At 36.1% G+C, this 26,452-nt stretch overlaps 1 protein-coding gene across 2 annotated transcripts in view; it reads left to right on the top strand.

Annotated features, from left to right (window-relative positions):
* The window catches only part of CDYL (chromodomain Y like), a 102,096-nt gene that overhangs the window by 35,693 nt on the left and 39,951 nt on the right, over positions 1-26,452 (top strand). Inside the window, exon 2 of one of the 2 annotated variants that reach the window (XM_084508243.1) lies at positions 13,078-13,744. The exons of the other annotated variant lie outside the window; for it this stretch is intronic. Within the exon in view, the coding sequence (XP_084364369.1) occupies positions 13,078-13,744 (667 nt within the window). The remainder of the gene's footprint in view (positions 1-13,077; positions 13,745-26,452) is intronic. 2 annotated transcript variants of the gene reach the window in all.

Below are 26,452 nucleotides of genomic sequence, written 5' to 3'. Positions count from 1 at the left end.
AACGGTATGACTAATTTCTCTTAGTTAAGTGGGAAACAGCCTTAAAGTCAATGCCCCAAATAATCTGGGAGTATATCTGTTCTCAAGTAGCATGATCTGGTATACGCAGGCTTATGAGTTAGATGACAAAGTACGGCAGCATGGACACAGTTTCCTGGAAATCCCTTTAAAAACTCATTAGTACTTTGGATTACATCTAAACTCATGCATTTGTTTGGGAGATCTAATTCTGTTCTGTGTAGTGCTACTGTAATGGTAACAATATCAATTCATTTAGGCTAATATTTGAGTAACTCTAGAGAGAAGACTAAGTTCTGTTCTGATTAGCACTTCACTGTGCTAAGGTATTTAAAATGCTGTCAAAAACTATCACAAAAGACCTTTAATATGCAAACATCCTTTTTTAAAGGTATGTTTTAACATGTATTCAAGTTAGCCACTAGCTATTTTGAATAGTAAAGTGATACTGGACACTACCAACAGATGACTAAACTCATTATCAGCAACTGAAAGGTGAAAATATCTATTTATAAAGAAAATTTTGAGATCAAAAGATTTTCCAAAATGTTACTATTTATAGAAACAGATTAGCTCATTTTGCAAGGAGTTCACAGCATAAAATGTTTGGATGGAATATAGTTATACAGTAATAATGGTAGGAATTGAGACAAATGTGTAGGGAGAAAGCAAATCTCATCTGTCTTTCCAGTAAAAAATGAAAGAACCGGAATTATGCTTCTGTATTTCAAAGTTATTGTAACTATACCATGGCAAAATAAGTATAATGCTGTATTCGCGGAAGTGGTTGACTTGCTGTTAAATTAATTATTTCTATTTTATACAGACAGGGATTACCAAGTTTAGAAGTTTAGCAGACCAACAAGCTAAATCTTGCCTAAGCATTCCCTGAATTTGAGTACTTGTTTATGCAATGAAACCGACAGGAATTACTTCTGCAGAAAAAGTGTTTTGTGAGTTAGTAACTATTACGGTAGGGTAACTCCCCGCTGTTGATGGGTATGATGACTGTTTCTCAGCATAGGCAATCTGTAAATAACATTTATGTTGAAAAATGAAGATTTTTTTTTATGTATTTTTTTCCATTTTTGTGGCATTAGTTTGGATATATTTTTTTCCGCTGCAGAAAGGCAAAAAGTGCTAAGGTGTTAAATATTTTAAAAGAGTTCTTAAGTGAAAAAGCATTCATACTTACAATGCATATTTAAACTCACTTCAGATATGAAAAATCGTAGTGAAAGGGAAAACAGATACCAGTTTGTATCATATACTTAATTTTTACTCTCCAAACACCCATTACTGAATTCCTCTAATTCGTAATCAGAGATGAGACAGCCATTTCTTCTCTTTAGCCTATACAGTATTAAAAAAATGATTTGAGATGTTTGTGATATACACATAACTAAGGGAAAAACAAAGGTTTAGGATTAACTTTAAATATTTTCTATATAATAAAAAGCCTGTTTGCAAACAGTCACTGTAACACAAACAGTTGCATGGATAAAGGTGAAAACAGTGATTTTTATTTTTTTAAATAGGCATAGCATTATTTTTCACAGTACTTCATCTCAGTGTGGAAACTAGAGAAATTAATAAGAGTTTAATATGCTGTTACAGTGTAAAATGATGAAGAAAATAATCCTCAAGGCATTATTTGGAGAGCAAACTATGATGTGTGATTAGGTAAAGCACCGAAAAATAGCAGTATCAGATTCAGACAGAGACAAAAACAGGGAAAGAAATAAAAAGTAACTGAGACTTAAGGAGATGGCATGAGAGTAGAGAGAAACATTAACTTCTTTCTTTTTTCTTTTTTTTCCCCTCCAAGAACTACTCTTTTAAACAGATCGAGTTTATTTTAGAAGCGAGTAAAATGGGTGAGTGTGGAGGCATCAAAAGCCAATATAGTATCGGTACTTGGTGGAAAATATACCAAAATATCTTCTTCCTCTGCAACACAGCACATAGTAGTTAACTTGCAACTATTTTTGTTGTAATAGCAGAAAACTGTCAGATCGTTTTTATGTGACATCTCAGAGAGGGAGTGGGGAGGAATTTGAATGTAAGTAGAGAAGGAGTTTTTTTGCTAGAAGCTAACTCTTGATTTCTGAGACTGGACTTTGCAAGTTGTAGTGCCTTGTCATTTCTGGCTGAATGAAGATTTTAGCCATGGTTCAGGTTAGGAGAAGGCTCAGGCTTTCCACAGACTTTAAAGAGCATTGGCAAAATCTCCAGAACAAATAGTTCATGTTTCCTTAATATCTGTATAGTGACCTTTAAAAGGCAGAGTTTTAATGCGTTTTATCAAGAGTACAATGGTTACTTTATGCTAGGACCAATTTTGAGACAGTGTTCTCTGGACAAAATATATGGGCAAGAAGAAATGTTTTGAGTGACAATAACTTTATTACCTGTTTCTGGAAGCTAAATGTATTTTTGCTTCTCTTACTTCAGTTGAGAGAAATAAAAGATTCTTCAGAAGGAGGTCTTTATATCTATATTACTTCAGAAATTCTTGTTAATCATGTAATAGAGAAGTTGTGTCTACTCAGCTTTATTTTTCTTATTATTGAACACTTGAATTGTTGGAAAATGAGCAGAACACAAGCTGCTGTTGCTTGAGCTGTCATTATCCAAGCCCAAAGCACTTTTCCTGCGATGTGTGTTGTTGCCAAAGCATGAGGAAATTTGAGATGGGACAGCATGTTTAATTAACCAATGTCAGAATAATCAGTTTAATTTCTACTGCCTATTATTTTTTTTGCTTGCATATATTAACCAACAGTGGGTAGAATTGGTAAATAATGGAGCTTAAAACAGTGCATATTGTCAAAACCTTATAGGCATCAGTCCTTCTGATTCAAGACCTGCAATGGATTACTTTGAATGAGTAGTGATATGATGTTAAAGAGTATGCATTGTGCCTAAAGCATTAGATACATTTCAGGAAAATCATAATTATTAGATATATGATTCCATATAAATAAAGCTAACAGGAGGTGTGTGTGTGTTAAAAACAGTGATGTAATGTATGTCAGTTTCGTATCAGATTGACTTGTTTGAAGGATAAAAAGCTGAGGCTTAAGAATCCCTTACAGTTATAAATACAAGTGAAATAAGAGTCATTTGAACACATACCTTATTGAAAAGCTTGAACTACTAATGTGCTATGTGCAAGTTTAGTAAGAAGTTAATTATGTGCCTAAGATCATGAACTTAATTAATGTACACATTGTAAGAACATTTAAAAACGTCTTGTTGCAAATAAACATTAAGACCTTGTAGGCTGGAAGAATCTTTGCCAAGCAGAGTTACCAGCAATCCCACAGCTTTATTGGTATCCCATGGGTAGAGGGGATACTGTTCCAGAAGACAATGGAAATGAGAGAGTGGAACTGTAGAAGTTGCAGTGGTATTAAACAAGAATTTAGGTTTAGACCAGAAGCTGGGCAGATATGGAGGGAGCTAAGACCTTAAATAGAGAAATGTCTTTTTCCAACTGATAGTCCATGCAAAAATAGATCATCCACTAATAAATCCCACAGAGAAACAGAATGTAAGAACTAAGGCAGCTGTGCAGCACTGAGGTTGATTAATTAGGGGAAATTTCCGTATCACTGTCTTTTCTAGATGGGATTAGATCAAGTATTAAGAAAAGTCGTATTACAGGCAGATGGACTGGGGAACTGTGCTCATAGAGTGCATTCACCCAGGAGATGCTGGAATTGAAGCAAGGAATACAGAAGAAGCCAGTAAAGAATGTTGATCTTAAATATTGATCTTAAATATGTTGATCTTAAATATGACCTGGAATTGTTTAATGTGTTTTTCTGTATTTGAAAACAAAAATGCAGTTATGATCTTGTATCCAGATGCTTGAATTATGTCTTGCCGAAATAAACTTTTGCTCCTTGTTTATCATTAATTTTACAAGGCAAAGCTGAGGAAAGTCTGGTGGTGCAAGTAAGGTATGTGAGTATTATGTGTTATCAAATCCAGTGATTCCAAGGAAAGCTGTCTCTAGACATCTTTATTTCACATAACCACCTTAGGACCTCTAAGAACAATAATTAAATAATAATAAAATGAAGAAGCAGTACCAAAAAGAGCCCCACTGAGTAAGGGTTCTACAGTAGCAGACTCCTTGATCTCCCTTCTGCAGGCAGTAGGCTGCTGAAAAGTCCCATTTGGTGTATAAAAGTATTATTGTAGAATTAAGGATTTGATAAAATCAAATACAGCATACCAAGTTCCCTCTTAACTATCCTATGTTGTTTCTTTTTTTTCCTTATTCTTTTTCCTTGCTATAGTTCCCACTGCTGAAGTTTACTTAGCCGTGACAAAGCATTCTCTATCATTTGGAGACCATTTGTGCTGTGACCTATTATCTCCTTAAGACACCCTATTTAGATAAAATATTTTGAATCCTTGTCAGTCATTTGCCCTTATAGAGTCTTTCTAACTGAGTACTGTTGAAGATTCCGTTTCTCCTGCTTTGAAAGCAAATGTCTGCTGTCTTGATGCTTAATGATGATGAATTCTTCATCTGCTACTCTCTATTATTCTAGCTGCAGGATAAAGTGACAATATTTCTATTGGCATTATCCTTTAAGTAAATAGCAGTCAAGCTGTTGAAGCTCTTACTGTGAGGTAGCTTGAGTTTATTACTATGCTTTTCCAAATTATCACATCCCAAAACGTAATCATCTTTCAGTGAAAGAGGTTTGCAGATTTTTTTCTTCTTGTCAGAGTTGCCAGTAACGTATATACACTTCAGTTGTCTGTATTCTTGAGGGGAAAATAATATTGGCTGTGCCAAGTTTGAGACTGTCACATTTAATGGCTGTAGTGGGGAGATACCAGCAGCAGAATTTGACTAGTCTAGATAGAGTTTTTACCTCTGGGGAAAAAAAGGACGTAGGATTTGCTTCCTGTATCATAGCTATTACTAATGATTTGGAGATGAGAAGAACATCTTTCAGAATTCTGTGTGCGGATGATGCTGAGATCTTCTGGTAACTAGTGATGAGAAGATTATTGATAACTTCATGAGAAAAACAAAATAATGGTTATGAAATAGCCCTGACTGTCCAGAATGCTTATTTTAAATCAAATCCTAGTAGTTTTTAATAGTTTCTTCTGATTAGGGCATTGCCATTTGAGAAGATAGGCCTATTTTAAGCTATTTGCTCTCATTTGAAAAGGAAGGAAACAGTGTATGTTTGGCAAGAATACATTGTTGCAGGAGATTTCTTAATATTATTATTATTATTATTTGTATCCAGTACTGGGTATATATTAACAACTTGTCTTATGTTTCTTTCTGCTTTTGTACAAAACAGGAAATTTGCATCACTTTGTAAGTAAAAGAACAGTGATGAAAATTGAGTTGAAACGTAAGAGTTTTCTAACCATTTCTACAGTAACTGGATAACTAATTTAGGCAGGTAGTTGATGATAGTTCTGCAGTAGGATTTAACTTGCACCATAGACACTTGCTGTGATAATTTCTATGTAAGTTTTAACTGGAAAGATCTGTGATGTTAACATTTTAACATCAATTATTAGTGGTGATTTGTCAGGAAGTAAATCTCAGGCAAGCTGCTTCTCCAGTAACTTCTTTCTCTAAAGCAAAGCAAACTCCTCCCCACCCATTTCTCATGTACTCTATGGAAAATGCTTCCTAAGATCTTTTTTCTGACCATAAACTGTATTTTTGAATAGATTGTAAAGGAGTCACATGTACAGTGATCGGTGATCCTCAGTTTGTTGAATGCAAAGGCATAAAACTTCATAATGTGCAGCCTGGGCATAGCACGTGTCATGACCATGATTCTCTGAAACCATTTGTGTTGGTGAGAATGTAGCAATTGTTTTGTTTCTTGTGTGTATTACCAATAGGCATCCATAATCTTTACAAAGATGATGGTAAATTATGAGCTTGACCAGGATGCTTGTATTCTTATAGGCAGCTTGATGAGAAATTTATGCAGCAGGTGAACTAAAACTTTAATTATGACCCATAGGGCAGAATAACAATAGAGTGTTGCAGATAGTTGAAGCTGGCTCTTGCATGACTTGTGTCCAGGAATCCCAAAAGAATGGACAGCCCTTGATCCAAGTGAAGTTTGGAAAAAGGAAAAATCTCAGTGTTTGTATTAACACAGTTATTTATTTTTTAGAAAAAAGGTTGGTAATACAGAGTTGTTTCTGTTGCAGTGCCAGTACAAAGGACCACAGGAGTCATATTAGCCCTTTGCCTGATGCTTGTTTGTATGTCTAGAACTTGACTGCACAAAGTGCTTCCTCAAAAGGCAGCTGGGGAAATGAGGCTCTAAGACCTGCCCAGCACTGAATTGCAAGCACAATGGCTGCAGATTGTAAAGCATTGGTCCTGTGTAAACTCATCCTGCTGGTCCTGACTACCAGAAGACAATCTTGTGTGTTAACTCTGTGTTGGCAGGCCTCATCTCTCATCTCAGAACTCTCATAAAAGTCACATATGAGCTTAATCATTTTCTGTAGCTAATTTGACAGGAAGGCAATAGTCAGCCCACATCTGATCTGTATTGATTTTGTACACCTCTGGCTTCCAGAACAATATATATGTAATACAGATGGCACTATAGCCAGGGATTCCTGTACTGTATGGACACTCCAGCTAGTCGTGCCATAACGAGGCAGCAGCTCAGTGTACAACAGTTCATCGACTGCTAATCCAATCACTCTGTTCTGCTAATCAAATCAGTCAGCTTGAGGGGTATGTTGCAGCAGGGTAGCATTCGCTCCCAGATTAAGGCAAATTGTGTAAGTTGGAGCTGCAATGAGGATGAACTCTAGGATGTATATGGTATTTTAGGATAATTTTTTAATGGTGTCAGTTTGAATTTAAATCATACAATACCATGTGTGATTTTGGTGTTCTGAGCATACGTTTGTTAAACTGTTTGTAAAATTCATCTGCTGGTACTGCAGTGAGTAGTACTCAGAACTGGTGTTAAGTCATAGCATTGGAAATAATGTATTTTCTAATTAAATGTACATTAAAGATTTTAGTTCTCATTTTGCAGACCTTTGGGTGTATTTTGACTTCCTTATCAAACTAGTTTTTGTATAACTATTTTCCCCAAACTGGTTCCTCCTTTCACTATAAGCAGAATTTGGCACTTTACTCTTTTCAGCTGTTGTGTGCTGCTATATATTAGTTGCTTTTTAAAAAAACTGTAGAATGCATTTATCTTACTTACAATAAGAAGTACTTGAAAACTGTTTATCACTGACTTCTGGTAGATTTTACTAAATGGAGGGTATAATCATTCATAAACATTGCTGATGGCTTATGGATGATCATTTAGATCCCATTTTCTAAATTAACCAAGTGTGGCCATTCACGTGTAGCACATGTAAGTGTGCAAAACTTGCACATGTTCTAGCTTCAGTCACTCAATTGAAGAATATCTATATCGGTATTTTGGCTTAATAGGAAACCAGTAGAGTGAAAGAGTTGGTACTGTCGCCCCCCTACCTCTATGCATTATGCTGTGCAGCAATTTTCTTTTGGACTAGATTTAATTGAGCCTCTCAGGATCAAATATCCATGCCACAACATGTGTTGAAACTGATCAGTTTCAACTTACTGGTTATTTATTTGGACCCATATTCTCCTGTAGTGGCTGAAGCATGTTTTTTGTAGTGGAAGCACCATTTTCAGTTTATGTTTCTCCAGAAAGAACCCACATCACATACATGAAACCATTGCACAGTAAGTGGGAATAGTGGGGAGTGGAAAAGGATTTGCTTCTCAATTGCACTTTTGCTCTGAACCAAACATAGCCTTAAGCTAACAGAACAAGGTTGTCTTCTATATTTTACAGGCAACAGACTATGAAGTCAAATAGATTCTATTCTGTTTACTTTTAAGTTAATTTTGTCTGACACAAATGTGAGGACAGAGAGAAACACCATGGGAATGGAAAATGGATTTATGATAAACAAGGCAATACTCCTTGAATATTTACTTGCCTACTTATATGTTTATTTTGCTCATTCTGTTTATTTTTTTCCTCTTCACTGGGAACAGCTGTACCTTTACTTTAATCTCTTCAAATCTTCCATTAAATTAAAATATGATTTTTTAAAAATTTATACATAAACATATGCATGCACAGTATGCCTTATGTAGAGTTTACAAACATGCCCAAATTACAGTGCTTTGGACAGAGAACATCCTTTTGGATTTCATCCTTAATTTGATTGAGCTGAACTGAAGACCTTTCATCCTGGATTAAGGTTGTATAGAATAAACCATAGAACATCCCAAGTTGGAAGGAACCCACAACAATCATTGAGTCCAACTCATGCATGTTTTATTTCTGACTGTAGCAGAATGAAGAGGTTACTGTACCCATCCCGCTAATAGGTGTTTATTGTCCTCTGCAGTCCTCTTAGATGTGTCAGAAGTATGGCGTATGTGGCTGCTCTCCAAACCTGTTATTTCAGGGTGCCTACATTAGCTCAGGTATTCTTAATATCTAAACCAGGTCACTTTGACAGAGCTACATTAGGGAACAATTACACAAGAAGTTATGCGGGCTGACAGATGGGGAGGAGCTGTTGCCTCTGAGCATGGGACAGGGAGGAGCAGTTGCAGGTGGGCTATAAGTGTGATCATTTTCACCTGGCACAGCTGCAGCCAGACACAGTTTTGACTGTGACCTTATCTTATTCTTATCTGTTTCATTTGAAAGTGTAAATGCTGTATATTCTATTAATAAAAGCAATTAAAATCAAAGTATTTGCTTCTTCAAAGAGCGAGAAAGCAAACACTAACCAATTCTCACCACATTTGTGGAAGGAAGGGAAATTTACCATCTTGCAGATGGGAAGTCTCAAATACAATTATTGTATGTAGGACTGTAATTTGCATATTCCAGTGTTGGTTTATACGTCTGAGCAGTATGTTAATTTTTCTGACAGTTTTTCTTCTGGCTGAGTTTTGAGTGTCATTGACCAGTACCACATGTGGAGAAAGCAATAGCTTAGCATGTTAAAATAAACTGGGAAATGTTATCTTTTGCCACCCAGATAGTTTGCCTGATAACTTTCCTTCATATTCATTTTATCTTTCCTTTTTGTATCATTTTCCTTTTTATTCTTCCACAACACTTGAAAACTAGATGTTAACAGCACATCCTGGCAGCATGGAACCTTTTAACAACTAAAAATAAATATTACCCTGTGGCAGAAGGCATTGGATGCTGTAGATATGGTAGCTGGCAAGAAGTAGTTGTCACCAGCATTTCTGGCATGATCTTGGCCTAGGATGTGATCTTGCTCTTACCTTGGTGCTTTGCAGTACTCTGCCAGTTTTTAACTCTCTGAACATCACCCATCATAGGATCAGAAAAGCACCAGCTCAGCTCTGTAACAACAGGGGGGAGAAGCTATACTGCATGTTTTGATGTTACCTAGTCCATCAGTTTAGTTGTATCATCAAACTGCACCTTAACTGGAAGAAGGAACATAGACATCTTGTTTTTCTATTTTCCTGCCCCACTCAGTTATATTGTTCTTCATTTTATTATTTGAATGTGAGTTATTAGCATCTTCTAAAATAAGACCTTGAGGTGTTTTGCATTGTATTTCATGTCACATCACCACTGCATAATGAAGTAGAAATGTATAACTTGGCCAAGCCTTCTTTTCTATTAGCAAAAGAAGTACAAGCTTGTAGTCCCTGTTTTAGCTCTGAAATTGAGTTTAAATGTTCCTTTTCTATTGTGACCCCATGTCACTGTCCTGGTTTCAGTTAGAACAGGGTTAATCTTCTTCCTAGTAGCTGGTAGGGTGCTATGTTTTGGCTTAGGATGAGAAGAGTGCTGATAACATGCTGATGTTTTAATTGTTGCAGAGCAGTGCTTACACCAAGCCAAGGACGTTTCAGCTTCTCACTCTGTCCTGCCAGTGGGCAGGCTGGGGGTGCAGCAAGTGCTGGGAGGGGACAGACCCAGGACAGCTGACCCAAACTGGCCAAAGGGGTATTCCATACCATCCAACGTCATGCTGAACAATATATAGGGGTGGCTAGCCGGGGGAGAGAGGGTTGGGCTGGCTGCTCGGAGTTAGGCTGGACATTGGTCAGCAGGTGGTGAGCAGTTGCATTGTGCATCACTTGTTTCGTACACGTTATTAGTAGTACTATTATCATCATTATTGTTATTGTCATTATTGTTATTATTATTTTCCTGTCTTAATAAACTGTCTTTATCTCAACTCACAGGCTTCACTTTCCTGTTTCTCTCCCCCAACCCAGAGAGGGAGGGGAGAGGGTGAGTGTGGTGTTTAGCTGCAGGCCGGGTTAAACCACAACAGTCACCTTATTCAATGACCCTGTGTACATTGTGGAAGCATTCCAATCTTCTCTCTCCAAATCTGGATGAGAAACACTTTTGTAGCTGTTCTTATCAGCAAGAGGTCCTAGCACAGTTAGACTAATTAAGTGGAGGCAATTCAGAAAGTCCTTCACTAAATCTCTGAAGGCACGTGATAAATTGTGTGTTGCAGGTTAATTGATGTTTTTTTTTTGTTTGTTTGTTTGTTTTGCATTGTAAATAAAACAGATATAAGATGTCTTCAGGAAGAATTAAACAGTGTTAGAGAAAAACTTTGAATCAAAAAGAGCAATGTCAAAATAGGTTTTGATGCAGAGTTGGACAATACAGCTTAATATAAGTTTCCTGTATGTGTTCCCGTTTGCTCTATAAATCATCAGGTTAGTAATGGATTTTTGCATCTCCTGTTCTAGAGTTCATCTGTTATCTCTGCAAGGTGTCTGTTTTTTTTGGAAGAGAAGAATGGCTTCCTACTTTAAAGGGGCATGTCCTTAATGAGTGGCCTTTCAACATCTAAAGATATTAGTAGAAGTTTGTGCCCAGTAATCAATGTAGTTTGTTATGAAGATTTCCTGATAGGAAAAAAAAAAAAAACTTGTTAGTAGCAGAGATCTTTCTCTGAGAATCATATTTTTAAATTTTACTCTAAAAGGTCAAGAGAAGGAGAAATGATATGCAAAACTAATGCAGGAACTAATTTTTTGATGACATGATATCAGGCTTCTGATTCATGAGTTAGTTTTTATGTTTTAGTTTAATATTTCTGACTTACTACTGAATATCTTTACTTCATGTCTAATAATTTATTTTTTTAAATGAAGGCTTATTTTTCCATTATGGCTTTATTATTTGAGATAGCATTTTAGTTAAGATGTTAAATATAGTGTCATAGAAAAATAATAGTTTCAATACTGTGGGGTTTTTAAGTCCAGTGACTGGACTAAAAAGTGCAATAACCAGCATAAAAACTGTTTTAATATTTTTAAATATTAAAATATTTAATATTTGGACAATTTTTATTGTATTGCACTTTAAAATGTACTGAATTGCCAATACCATACAACCGAATAACAAAGTAAAACTGGGACTAGTCTGACAGTTTGTGTTTCTTTTATTTGTAGTGGATTTTTTGTTTGATTTTCTAGACCTTAAAAAACAGAATGATGCAACATCCTAATTACAAGACAGCATAGTACAAGGATACATCAAGTTCTAGGATGTATAGTTAGTTTGCTACTGAGGTTGTAATAATAGTAATCAGTAACAGTAATCATTTAACTTTGCTGTTGAAAACAATGCTGTACATTATGATAACATGCAACACAAAAATTCAAAGCTGAGGTGCACTCTTCAGGGAAACTGTTGTAAATGATAATGTGATTCAGCAATGGCATATATACCTGTATTTTCCTTCAGTCCTTCCAAATTATTTTGTAGATCCTCCGTTCTTTTTAATGCCACTCCAGTAAGTGTTACTAGTCTTCAGAGGTTATCCTAAGTATGTGTGATTCTTGCTTATGTGCATGGTCTTAGTTCATGAGTGGCTAAGCAGCAGGGCTAGGAGTTAAATTAATAAGCAGTAGTTTCATCCCATTTCATGTTCCCCACTATTTTTTCCACCTTTTTTTTTTTTTTTAACCTAATAACCAAAAGGGAGATAAAGATGGGGAAGAAAGCTGTATTGGTTCCGTAACTGAATTGAAGTGGGTTGGAGGATTTACCAGAAGGAGCAGCCTTTTCTGAAAAAGGGGAATTGTGAGACTAACCTTACACTTGCATCTTTTCTCTTTTCTTCTTTTTTTTTTTTTTTTTTTTTTTTTTCTTCTGTGAAAGAATTCAGTTTCTGAGGTGCTGCATGACTGGCAGTAGTTTTGGTACAAGGCATGAGGCTCTGTTTCTGCAGCTGCTGCTGTCTGCCCTGTCGTGCTTTACTCCAGTGCCTGAATTCCTCTAGCCTGTGGCTCCCACATGCAGTTATAGCATGTGCATGCTTAATACTTGTGACATAAATACCATCTCTATTTGCAGATAAGTGAGGCATGGTAATTGGTTCAAGTATGTGTATCAAAGACTCTGGCCAAAACAAGTTCTCTGTTTTCAGAAGACAAAGCAAACTCTAAAAATTCTTGCGTATTTGCTCCAATTTCTGAGCTGTACCATATTGTCCCTGGTAACTAAAGGATATCTCACCATAAGTAAAAGATTCTCACATATGCCTTATGCTAAGTAAGCAAATTATTTAAACAATACTAAACTGATACTTTTTTAAGGTAAACAAACTGTTTTTGCAGTATATTTGAACATGGTCTCTATATTCAGAGAAGCATTGATTAAGATGTTGAAGCTGGTATTGAAACTTAGCTGGGGCCAGTGCCGATCGTTAATATATGTTTATTCAGGTTCTTGTGCATACCAAATGCGTGTTGAAGAATAACTTTGGTATTTTAGAACATCTTGTATTAGACAAAAATAACAATCTGAAGTTTAAAGAAGGGTGTTTTCAGTCAGTAATGAAAGACTATGAGATACAGAGCTACAATACAGAAGTACAGAACTGCAACATTAATTTTAAATCCATCTACACTTAAAAAAGAATTGTTTGCATGAAAGTTGCTCACTTGACTTGCATATCTGCCCATATCTAATGTTTAATTTTCATTTTCAACAGGTAGAGAGAATTGTTGACAAGAGGAAAAACAAGAAGGGAAAAACAGAATATTTGGTGCGATGGAAAGGATACGACAGTGAAGATGATACCTGGGAGCCAGAACAGCACCTTGTTAATTGTGAGGAATATATACATGAATTTAACAGACGTCACAATGAAAAGCAGAAAGAAAGCACATTAACCAGGACAAACAGGACCTCTCCAAATAATGCCAGAAAACAAATTTCTAGATCTACCAATAGTTCTTTTTCAAAGACATCCACTAAATCTTTAGTTATGGGTAAAGACCATGAGTCAAAAAATAATCAACTCTTTACTGCCACCCAGAAGTTCCGGAAAAACAATTCACCATCTCTTTCTGGAAGGAAAAATATGGACCTTGCAAAATCAGGTATTAAAATTCTAGTGCCCAAAAGTCCAATTAAGAGCCGGACAACTGTTGATGGCTTCCAGAATGAAAGCCCTGATAAAATGGACCACATAGACCAGGATCAAGAAGACTCTGTAGCACCAGAAGTAGCAGCAGAAAAACCAGTGGGAGCGTTATTAGGACCTGGTGCAGAGCGTGCCAGGATGGGGAGCAGACCAAGGATACATCCATTAGTGCCACAATTGCCAGTGCCAGTAACAGCCACAATTGCATCAGCATTAACAATAAATGGAAAAGGTAAGTGTGCAAGTTGGTCTTTTTTATGTAGATTTTTCATTTGACTGATCTTTTGAGCTGTTCAGATGTAAACAAATTATCCACTCTGTTTCAGCCATGTTAAATCAAGTCTGGAGAACTTCACAACTTTATTTTTACATAACTGTATGACTATAAAGCCATTTTGAATTTTACCAGCCTTTGCTTTCCTCACAGAGATTCATTGATATTTGTGTTTTCAAAATCACCATAAGATACATCTGTGTTTGCTTTGACATCGTGTGGTACACATATTCAGTGTACCATTTTAAGAGATAGCATCATTGCTTTAAGTTTCTTTAAATATGTCAGACTCAATTTTGTTATGAACATTAGAAGCATACATTAAGTTCTATTAAGATTAAGTTCTATTAAGATTAAGTTCTATTTTGGTGAGAATTTGAGCCAGTTGTGCAGATACATATGCCTTCTGTCTGGATTGAATTCTGTCTTCGTTATATTTTATCAATATTTTGTTGTTTATACCTCATTTCATATTGAGATATTATTTAGATTTAATGTCTGACATGGTAATATCTCAGTAGATTTATAGTACAAGTTGAATAAACTGTACATTTTTAACACCAAATAAACCCGAAGTGTTTTTGTGTGTGGGGAAAAGCTGTTCATTCCCCACACCCTGCTGAGAGACTGGATTAAGACAGTCATTGTGCTGATGTCCCGAACTTTTATTCTTCCATGATGGACCTAGGCTGTTGTTGTAAGCATGCTTCCGAAGCTAAATTTTCAAGTATAACGTTCTCTTCAAATAAAGGGTAAAATCTGCAAGTATTCTTTTGATGACAACTTACTGGAAAAAAAAATATTGAAACCCAAGGACTGGGCCTGCAAGAAAACATGTTTAGAGACAAGCTATAGGCATAAAAATATGTTAAAGACTTTGTGAGAGTTTGTGTTGCATGCCCCATTATTGCTTACATACAGATTTTGGGGGTGGGGGAGGGAAAGCTGCTGATGCAGGAGAGGTTGAAAAGCAGTGGATAAGGGAGGAATGCTCTTCTGGAGCTGTGGTGTCAGGTCATGGACCAACCCATTTTGCTGCAGTTGAACTAGGTAACCATGGTAATGAACACACTGATGCCAGGAATATCTCGTCCTTTGCATGGGCTAAAGAAGGAATGTAAATCTCAGAGGATGTAAACAAAGCTGGAGGGGAAAATGCAAGAGGTGCATGCCAGTATGCAAGTTTTCTGAGTAGGTGAGGCAGATGAGTGTGTTCACACATGTGATGGTTTCATGATAATTAATGCACATTTTGTAGTATGATGGTGTTCCTAGTGAAATGGCTGATAAGCACTGTCTCCAGCATCCTGGATTTTCCTCATGGCGTTCACAGACACAAGCAAAAAACAACATAAAAAACTTACTGGGTAGGTCAATAACCACAAATGATTACATCACTCCCAGCAACCTTTCACTCTGGTAATACTGGTATCACAAAGGCCTGTTATAGGGCATCAAGTGGAAGCGGAAAGGCCTGCACAGGAACGATAGTGACATATAAGATATTAGCTGAGGTACATTAATGCATTTCACTGAGGTGTTACAGGTCCCTCAACTGTCACCACCTCCTTCAGCTTTTCTGAGGCATTTGTCTGACCATCTAATATTGAAAACTCTGCTTGGGATAGTGGGAATATGAGATTTTTCTTACACTTACATTTTTGCAAGACCTTAAGGCATAGGTCAAAAAAGGGGGAACCAAGGAGATAGCCACAATACATGGTAGCACAAAAATATGCAGTATATTTGTCTTCTATCTGTTTCTGGAGGTATATTAGTTCAAGTACATTATCTTAGGCTTTCCTTCTCTGACCATACTGCCCCCAAGCTGAGGTGTGCAGTTTGCTGTGACACAGAACCAAATGTCCTAATTTATTATGGTTTTGTGGGTACTTACGCTTATCTACAACTTTTGGGGAGTAACATCCAAATCGAGCAGTAACTTTCTGATTACAAATGTGGAAGCAAGTTACAAAAGAAGAATATTTTGCAGACCATGGTTATATCTGACACTAGGCTCTTTTCCTAGCATTTTAGGATTTCTGTGACCGATATCTTTTTCACAGAAGCCCAGGGTCCTACTCAGCCATTCCACAACATGTGGGTGGACCTCTGCTTAGAGGGAAGCCCAGAGGGGCCGCCCCATCTACTAGAACTAGCCTGACCTTGGAGCTTCCTGCACTGACACATTCTTCATCTCTTTGTTAAAGGTGCACTTTTTGCTGTTTTTATTTTTAACGTCACACTGCTATTCATTAAAAGGTGGTAAATAGACGCCCTCCTTCCTCCCCTGCACAGGGTTCTGGCGGTTCAGAATCCTGCTTCATCCCTTACTCAGGACATTCCTCCTGCCTTGAATGGACACCTCATCACATTTTCAGCACTGTCAACACCTCAGTAACCATGCTTCACAAGAACCGATCACTGTGCAGAAACTTCTTCAAATTTGTACCCTCAACACTAGCTCTACATATGCACCAGATCTGACATATTAATAATACGGATGATAGATCTGGCATTTGAAGCACTCATTCCAAACATCCCACCTCCTCCACGTACACCTTCTGTTAATTTTAAGAGTTCCAGCTTCCACATGGAGGATGCTGTCAGGAAGACAAAAGCATGTTTTGAAAAATAACTTTGTACTTGAGCTGGTTTAGGAAATTTTTATCAAAACATTTCTGTTGGAAAATCCCAGTTAGTCAAAATAGAAATCATTAATTGGAAGGTGTAATTTTGAAGCATTCTAGAAAAATACAAATTACATTTCAAATCTATTTTAGACAACTTTTATGATCATACCTGTTTTCACTGTTGATTTTTTTTAAAAAGCAATTTTGGAAAAAACATTTAAAATTTTAATATGAAAGCAGTGGTCTGAATTTGGGGATTATTGTTATGAATGCTTGTGAAACTCTTCACAATTTAGTCAGTTCTTTGTGTGTTTTTCCCCAGCCTCAATTTATTCTTATTTTTTAATCATAAGAGTACAAACAAGAAAAAAACTTGTATACACAGGAAAATCCCAATTTTATTACTGGAATTACTAGGAAATGTTAGTATTGTTGTAGCACCTAGTTATGCTTTTCACATGACCAACTGCTATGATGTAGTTCTTGTTCCGAAGAACAGTCTCTGAAAAGGCAACCAGCAAATATTTACACAAATATGCAGGGGTGCCAGGGGAATGAAATAACTGTAGTGTTTGCTCTGGGAGTTGGTGGTTTCAGCACACTAAAATCTAGCTGCTGTCTGAAGTATATATTTTAACAAACCAAATTATTGTATTGAATATTTATATTTTAAAGGCTTGGCCTTGAAAACAAAGTCAATGGTGTAGTAAAGTACATGCAAGTCTAAGAAGGGTGATATATGGAAGAAGTGGGAATTGTTCATTAACGAACATTGCTGTGGCGATCAACAGCTGTTACTAAAAGTTAATTGAAGTAATTCTTAAAGGGATCAGTGAAACAGAAAAACAACACCAAAAAACTGAAATGTTGTGGAAAAACATTTAGTGGTGCCTACAAGCAATAAGTATTATTCAAAACTAGGCAAGACAGAAAATGGCCTCCTATTTGACAGTAGGTTTTGATACATTTCAAGTTTTTGATAGCTTCCTTCCTTCATCAAAATTGAATTAAAAAAAATCTTAGACACAATTTTTAGACACAGTACACTCCAGGGAATTTCCGTTGAATAGAGTACACAAGATCTGAAACTCTAAAGACAATCTGTGAGTTACACAAGGCTAGAGAGTTGTCTTGGAGTTTTAGAAAGGACTAAACCACTGGATAGTTTGTTCACCCTCTGTGAAATTTTACCATAAACCAGGCCAATTCCCTTGCTTTGGAAATTGTAACTGCCTTGCTATGTGTTTGTTGTTTTTTTTTTTTTTTCCTCTGGATCACCCTACAGTCACTAAGGTTTTTATTCAGCTAACAATGTCCAATATGTGGATGTAATTGAGAATCAATGCAACACAGAGAGAGATTTTGGACAGAAGAGCCTGCAAAACTTAAAGTATAAAATGAGTGCGAAAAGCCCGTCTAGCTGCATATGTTGGTATAATTAGGATAAGGTAGGCTGGTGGCTGGTATGTGGGAAAAGAAGAAATACAAGAAATGCAGTGAATTACTTGCACCACCAGTGTGCACAGTAGCGTTAGCATCTCCCTCCTTGCACATACTAAACCAGATGAATAACTTGCAGGTGCAGTAGGCTGTCTGACAATGCAATGATAGGAGTATATCAGCCTATGAGTAATGAAGGTGTCTGCTGATTTTTCAGTTGGGTGATGGTGCTGTTCTTATCTTGAAACAATAGAATTAGCTCAGAAAGAAAAGCCAGACCTCTTGAAAGATTGATTGAACTCAAGTTCTGTTTATCTGTTCTCTCCCTTCTCCAAGACAATTTATGGGATTAAAACCCACAGATTTGGAAAACCAAAAATCCATTCTTAACAGCATGCAAAATAGCACCCATTCTTTGGTTGTCTTGGTCTCTACAGGAACCAAGCAGGTGTAGAAGCACATATGGAGCTGATTAGAACTAGGGAGAAAGGTGATGTTGAAGTAATGCCAAGCTGATCTGAAAGGCGTTCAACCCTCCCTGTTTCTTAGGATGAGGAGATCTCACCCAGTTCCTTCCCACATTTTCCCAGTTACTTTCTCCCCTCTCCCTGTATGTGCCTGGGTAGTTGGTATTACATGAGGAGCCTCTTGAGCAGGCTGCTGGAAGCAGCACAGCTAATTAGGCCACCCTCAAGAGGCTCAAGAGCATCACAGCTGACAAAGGTGTGTAAGGGGTGAACCAAGGTATTTGTCCTTGTGAACCATGAACGATGCATATAGTACCCTTCCATAAAGCAAAAGAAAGCTGTCATTGCTGTGGGAATCAGAGCAAATGGTACAATTAGAGGAAAGTTGGAGTGATGTATTGCAGTTTTTCAGATTCCTTTTTATCATTCTGGAAAGATAGAAGCTGCTCTGAGTGCTCCTTCTATTTGTTTTTGTTTCATCTTGGTAGTAAAACATAATTCCAAAAAAAGACTTGAGACAGGAACTTCCTTTTTCAGTGTGTTTGTAGATTGCACTTGGATGGTGGCATGATCTCTACTGAGTGATCTGGAAAGCAACCAAGTATTTTATTAGTGGAAACAAAAGCCAATGAAATGGGTTAAAATCCTATGTAAAGCCTGCCTAACTTCTGAAATTACTAGTTCAACCTCTTTGTTGAATGCAGCAGAGTGTAATTTTATCTTTTCTATTGTGTATGCATTGTGCAAATCATTAATTCAGAGTAAAACAATTTCCATTTAGTCAACCTTAGAGACAACTTTGGTTTTTTTTCTTCAGAAGTTGCATTTCATTTAGAATCTGCTTTTGAAGAGTTCACATTATTACTTCAATTATGCACTAGACTGCAACATTTTAACCTACTACCAAATTTTCCATCTGTATTACTGCATTTTCAGTTTCTTCAGCTTCTCTACTCAACTAAAATAATATTCCAAATTGTTAATGATTTCTTGTTTATCTGTTATTTTCTGGTTTAATATAAATGCAAAAGTTTTACATAATATGGTAGACTGGACAGTCCATATTATGTGTAAAATTGATCTGTTATCCCAAATTGTTCTGTTTTTTTTGTACACCTCTTCCATCACTTGTGCAGTTTCTGTTATGTTGTACAGAATACCGTTACTTTAGGTGGTGCTTCAGGATCGAGAACTTCCTGTGAAAATCTTTTGTCTTGCATCAACATATTAACCATAATGACAAAGTAGGATTTAAGTGCAGGGCTTGCTTGAGGCTTAAGGCTGTTTTTCAGTGAACAGAAGGTATGAATGACCAGTTTCTTGCTTTTTCTGCCTTTCTGACCTCTTCCACTTCTTTGAACAGAAATGCCAGTTTTGTCCATTTGAAGACTGATGGTGTCGACTTTTGATACAGCTGAACTGCTATAAAGGGTGTCTCTTGATAAGAGTGGTTCCATTGCTTTCCCTCACTTCCCCAACCCCAGGTTACATTATGGCCTAACTAACTGCTCCTTCAAGGACAGACTCATTTATATCAGCATTCTGGAAGTGACAGCAGGGAAGAGGGTACATCTCTGGAGACAGAGACAGGCAGACACCCACACATGGGGATACAGATGCACATTCTGTCCCTGAAAAACCTTTAATGGGAACTCTGGGTATAATATATATGTGTGTATGTCTTTCTATGTATATGTATATATACATATATATAAAGGGAAATAAATTTCTCAAAAAATAAGCATTTTGGAAATAAAATCCTCAGCCTCAGTTGATAGAAAAGTTCCTGTTATTTTCACCAAAAGTTATTACATCTACAGGGCCAATGGGAAACGTCATGCTGTTAGCTGTGCTTTTTTTCGAGTGTTCCATCAATTTACACTGACTGAGGGCCTGGGGTCTAAATCTCTCTTGACCACTCAGAAGGGGTAATGATCATTAATGATCAGCCATGACGTCCTCCTACAGTACTTGTATCAATATGAGACAAAAGTAATTTCTGAGGGCACATTTGTCATACCTGTTATGGCAATGCTTGAAAAGCTTGGGAAAGATGAAGCAGAGTGAGCACAGGCTCTGTTTGTAAGGCTCACTTTCAACCTACTTTACTTATGTTGATGCAGAGAAAATGCAGTGAAGATCAGACTTGAATGATAGAACAGAAGTATTGAACTAGATTTGTTTTCTTCTACATTGTCAAAATTAGGCAATGTAAGAACAGCTTTTGATAATACAGCAAAAATGGGAAGTGCAATCAGAAATATTCTTATGGTGTCTTTTGTGGTTTTGTGTCTGACATAGTAACCAACTCTTTTTTGTCTCTCGCTGTTTCAACTTTTAAAGAAGTTATATCTCCCATCTTTCTTAAGACTGTGAAGTAGATTGAATATAACTTCCCTGAGGAAACTGCCAATATGAATCTGTGTTCTGTTGACAAGAAGATTATTCTTTTTATGTTGATACAAAGATCCATAAAAGCTGAGCAAAAATAATCTTAGCATGGTTCAGGGAAGATTTGTCTACATCACATTATCTACTTAAAAGGGGAAAGCATGAGCATACAGGTAAATTTTCAGTCAACAAGAAGTCCTTATAGGGAAGCTGTTATAGGTGGGAAAACATAGCATAAAACTATTAAATAAACTGTTTCATTTTTTCCATTGATCCTTGTAAAAGATAGCAAATTGTTAGATTCAAAAAAATGCAAAATCAAGACTTTCTTTCTTTTCGTGTTTTTTGTTTGGTTGGTTGGTTGGTTGATTTTCTTTACTTTTTTTTGTTGGTGGTGGTGGTGGTAGTGGTTTTGTTATCTGCTTGATTAACAGCTGGTAACAGCCTTGCATTTTACAGTTATTGCAAATATACTTTGTTGTTTTTTAAGTGAGACCTAATGAAATAGCCAGATCCTATATTGTCTTGGGATGCCTCTATGTAAGTCGTTTTACTCAAACTGGTTTAATCATGATCCAAAACTACTGCCACTGTTATTTATAACAACAAAGTAGTATTCTCTTAAATAAGAGAAAATAAATTCAGAAGCTGTACATTTGTGAAACTGTATGCAGTTTTTCAAATCAAACATAAAAATGTTTAAATTATCTGCTGTACTTGCCATTTATACTGTAAACATATTAAAGAACACACACTAAAATGCATTAGGCCACAAGTTATTAAACAGTTAATTCTCCTCTAGTAATTGTTTCCTTAATTTTTCAGTATTAGATTGCATAAAAATAAGGTGTTGTTTTAAGAAATATTTTTAATTTAAAATGGTTTAAAGCTTATTATATTTTAAACGCCTTTAAGAAACAAAGACAAGTATAAACACTTTTGCTTTCAACTAGAATATTCTATGTTTGAACATATTTGAAAACTGGAAAGTTCTAAGATTTAACTTGGGAAAAAAAGAGAAAGAGAGTATTAGTCTATAGTATTAAGAGTTCTCTGAACGTCTCTGTAAAACAGGGGATGAAGAAATACAGATTGTAATTTATCTTCTTTGAAAGTATTCCTTGAAAGAGACAACTAAAGAAAGTAAGTAGTTATGCTTCAAAAGGCTGCTAAGAAACTGTTACTAACAGGAAGATGGAAAGCAGAGGAGACTTAATAGCTCATTTTAGTTGTGTCAGAAGCTTAGCAGTGGGATGTCATAAGAAGGCTCCATAATAGGATCTGTGCTTATTTATATTTATTAGAGATCTTAAAAAAATGCAGTGGTCAGCAAAGGTACAAAAACTTTCAGAGAAACACATAGTTATTAAGATACAAGAAAATAGAAACTTCAGAGGGACATATTTACAGCTGGAACATTAGCAATGTGATGAACAGCAGGGAGATAACTGGTACCAATCATTTTCCTTGTTGGCTCCTAAATAGAGTTTATAGCCTGAGTACAGATAAGAATGTTTAAATGCTGCGGAGGACAACTCCAAGAAGGCTTGGATTAATATTGGGCTAGAGAAGCTCTCAAGGTTTCTCACACATTTGTCATTACTCTTCAGTCAAGCTTGGTGTGTAACAAATCTGTGAATGATATGTATTGGCTGATATAGTGTCTTCCGTGCGTTAATTGCCATATTGTTTTTAAGATGGGCTCGGATGAGGGAGAGGGAGTTGAAAAACTGTCTAGCTGTCTTCTCAGGCTAGTTCCACGTAAGAGGTTTCAAAGTGGATTTGCAAAGTATATACAGTTGGAGAATCTAGGACAAGCCGTTGGTGAAAGCTTGGTACAACAGGAACAAAGAGCATATTAATATGCATCTGAAGGGAATACTGAAAATGTTGCATCTAATTATTTTAGAGAAGAATTAAATTAGAGATGTGATGAAATAATTACTGATGTAGTTGGAAATTTCTGCTCAGGAATGAATGACTAAGACATGGGGATATCTAAAGAAATTGAAAGGTGTAAAGTTCAAAATAGAAGGATATGTTTTGATAAAGTTTCCATTTAGATAAGAGCAACAGGAATAAGCTCTGTTTACAGGAAAGGTATTATGTTAGAGAAAATGTAAGTCCTCTTGCCATAAAAGGAAGGAAATTTTCTGTGACATACCTGAAAGTTGTAATAGAGGGATTTTTATACCTCATTCTACATTGCTAGCCATTAGTAATTACAAAATAATTAACTCAACTTTTATTTATGAAATTACTTTTGTACTGTACAAACATTTAGAGATTCTATTCGTTTTCCTCTTAAGATATTAGGAGAGGTTCCTACTGAGGTCCTTACAGGGAAGAACCTCTAGCAGTGCTAACTCTGTGGAATTCAGAGGTAGGTGTTTGTATGTCCACAGGTAGCAATGTGGACTACTTTCTTGGTTATCCTTTTCTCATTTCTATTCCAGGTTTGTCTCTCTTCTATGTCAACAAGCACACCCACATCCCAAACCATTTTGCACATCAAATCAGTAGCTAGTAGCTAGAGAATGTCCTATTGTTATTACTGGGGGTTAGCGTGCAGATTTTAAGAGTACTTCTGGAAGCGTTTAGGTTCTGTGGATTCACAGAGAGCTTTTAGCAATTGTGCTTGAGTGGCATATAAATAATATATATTTAAGTCGTAAGATGCAGTTTAGTTTGTGGTGTTTTGTTTGTGTTTTTTTGGAGGGTTGTTTGGCTGGTTGGTTGGTTTTGGAAGTTGGAAGTTGAAAGCATCATCCGTCATATCTGTCGTAAATTGAAAGCCTTGTCTTGTTTCTAACAAATTCCAGAGGACAAGCTGTGAACTGGGACACTGCCCTTTCTCTACTCCAGATCCACATCCTTTCCATCCTTTAAAGGATTCCATCATTTAAAAAGTTCCATCCATATTCATATTCATACATTAAAAAATGCTTAGAAAACTGTATAAAACAATTATCTTGAAAAAATAACCCAACCACAAAATGTAGATGTTTCAGTAAACAATACAGATTTTCATTCATCCTTTTTGGTTTTGGGACAGTCATCTCAAAAAACCCTCAAGTGTAAACAGATTTGTTTTGTTGTGTTCCCCCCTCATCCCTTGGTTTTCTGGACAGATTTCAATGTCAGTGGGCACTTTTTAGAAATACAGGAATGAGTTGAAACCAACTATAAATGCAAAGCTAATTCTTATTTTACGAGACATTAAACTGTATTGACATGGATAATTTAAAATTAATTTTCAGCATAAGGAAAGGATATCCTGATAGGGTTTCTCTTAAAGTTGATGATTGTGTAAAGATGTGTATGTGGCAGTGCAAAGATAGGTTTTACTTCTTACAAGAGTACAAGTAGGAAAAAATAATGGGTATTTCAAACAAAGTACTGTGTGTTTTGTGATTTTTTGTTTTGTTTTGTTTTCATTTCTGAATACAAAGGATGACTGATTATCCTATGTTCTTTAGTTTAGAGAATCATCTATTTTTACTTCGTGTGCATGTGTAAGCAATTAGCTTGAAAACCTGTTTTAAATATTTAAAAGTTTATACAAAACACAAGTTACATCTTTGATTAGCAATATTGAAAGATAGTGAGTTCTTTTGTTTTCTTCTTTCTTTGCTTTGTACATTGACAATGCTTTATGTTCTGTCAGCTTTAGTGGTTCCTGTATAGTGAGCTAAGTCAAGGGAGTGTGTGTTGTTTTCTGTTTTGTTTTTTTTTTCTTTTTTGTTGAAATGACCTTTCTAATCACGAGCAATGAACAGCAAAAATAAAACAAAAATATTTTTTAAAGAGTGAAAAGATAAATTTAGACATACTGCTTATCTCATGTCCTTGTAGGAAGTGGGAAGTTTTCCATTAAATATCTATCTATCTATATATATACACATATATATGCTTATAAACAAATGAAATATAGTTCTTATAATTGAATATGATATATTTGCAGAATCTTTTTTTGTTTGCTTTTTAAAGACAGAGAATTCTTATTAAAAAAAATAATTGGATTTAGTCCCTGATTGTTTATATTTCTTTGCTTCCCATTTTTTAATTCCTGCTATGAAGTCTGATATTGAATTAATTTATATATTTATTTAGATTGTGGCAGGTGAAATTTAGGCTCCAATGAAATTAATGGATCCCTCTAGTTTCTTTACAGGTTAAGTGTAATATTTGTTCAGTGCCTATCTGAAGAAGCTATTACTATACTATTGTGTATTACGAATTACAGACCCAGTAGGGTAATGTAATACAAATAGGCCATATGCATCCATATGTTCGGGTTAAAGGCACGGAGGGGAAATACTAGATAAAATTTCTTTCCTGATAAACTTGTATAAAAGTCATTCAGTCAGTCTGTAGTTGACCTGGCATTAGTATCTGTATACAGTTTGTATAATTTTGTCTTAATAGTTTAGTATTTAGCCAGCACAAGGAAAAGCTATGCTATGTTCCTTCAACATCTTACTAAAACTTGATGATCAAATTCTCAGATGTTTCATGTGTGGTGGTGGTGGTTTAGGGGGGAGAGATACTTAAATATTCACCTGTGTTCCTGTTATGAGTATTGCATATAGTTCTTTGGATGAGCCTTAAACACACCAAAAAGAAAAATCCATTATAGTAAGTCATTTTTAAATAATTTTAATTACACTTAGACTACTTATTTTTCTCTCTACAACACTTTTCCGGTTGTATGCACTAATTGGTTTCTCTGACTTCTCACTGAGACATGCTATAATCCCAGCACATTTGCTCACACAATTTACCTGCTATTCCCAGGAAGGAGGGACCTGCACAGGGGCTGGTTTGGCAGCACTGTTTTGGGGTCAGGAAGGCCCTTCAGAAGGCTGTTGAAGTCTTTGGATGAAAACTTAGGTACTCCAGCATCCCTGGGAATCCTCAGAAGTCAAGGAGGATTTGTGTTTGTTGTACAAGGATACTTATGCAATCATTGTATGTTTTGACAGTGCTTGTTTATAAGTCAGTACCTTTCGTGGCATGTGTCCAGTATTCACAGATACTTCTTCGAGCCTGCAGAATTGTGTTACTGCTTTACTTAGAAGGAGTAGGAACTTTTTGTAGGGGCTGAGGTTAGGTTGGTAAATTGGTTTGGTGTTTTTACGTTTAGATTTTGCAGAAAACTGCAGAAATTGCTATGAGATCCTAGAAGTGCTTTGCCCAGTGCTTGTTGTGCCTCAAATCAGTCTTGTTTACCTCAGTCAGACACGGTGAAATGGCCGTTCTGATCAAGTGAACAAATTAAATACCATACTGTTGCAATGATAAAGGTTTCAATGCTCGGTATTTAGTGAATTTGTGTGAAATGAGTTCATACATTCAAAAAATATGGTGTAATAAGATGACAAATTAAGAAGAAAACTATACAATTGAAATCTTGTTCACATTTTATCTGCCTTCATGGAAAGCAACTTTTATCTAGGGTCAGCTAGTGTAAAGCCCATCAAAGGAAGTGATGCAAATGGGAGTGCATTTTATTTCTCTCTTAATAGTGGAGCAAAGCCTTCCTTCAATTCTGAATTTTCATAATAACAGAGAATTGTAAGCAGTTTGTACAGGGATCCCAACTGTCTTTTGTTCTCAGTGAGCAACTAAAAGACTAAAGCCAAAATGTGACTATTTTGATTTCAATATTTTTCAGTTGTAGGAGATGAGGTGGTTTTTTTTGTTCGTTCGTTTGTTTGTTTGTTTTTAAATAC

The sequence above is a fragment of the Aythya ferina genome (genome assembly GCF_964211825.1).
Source record: "Aythya ferina genome assembly, chromosome: 2".
NCBI classification, from domain to species: Eukaryota; Metazoa; Chordata; class Aves; order Anseriformes; family Anatidae; genus Aythya; species Aythya ferina.
This window is presented reverse-complemented; position numbering and strand designations above follow the sequence as displayed.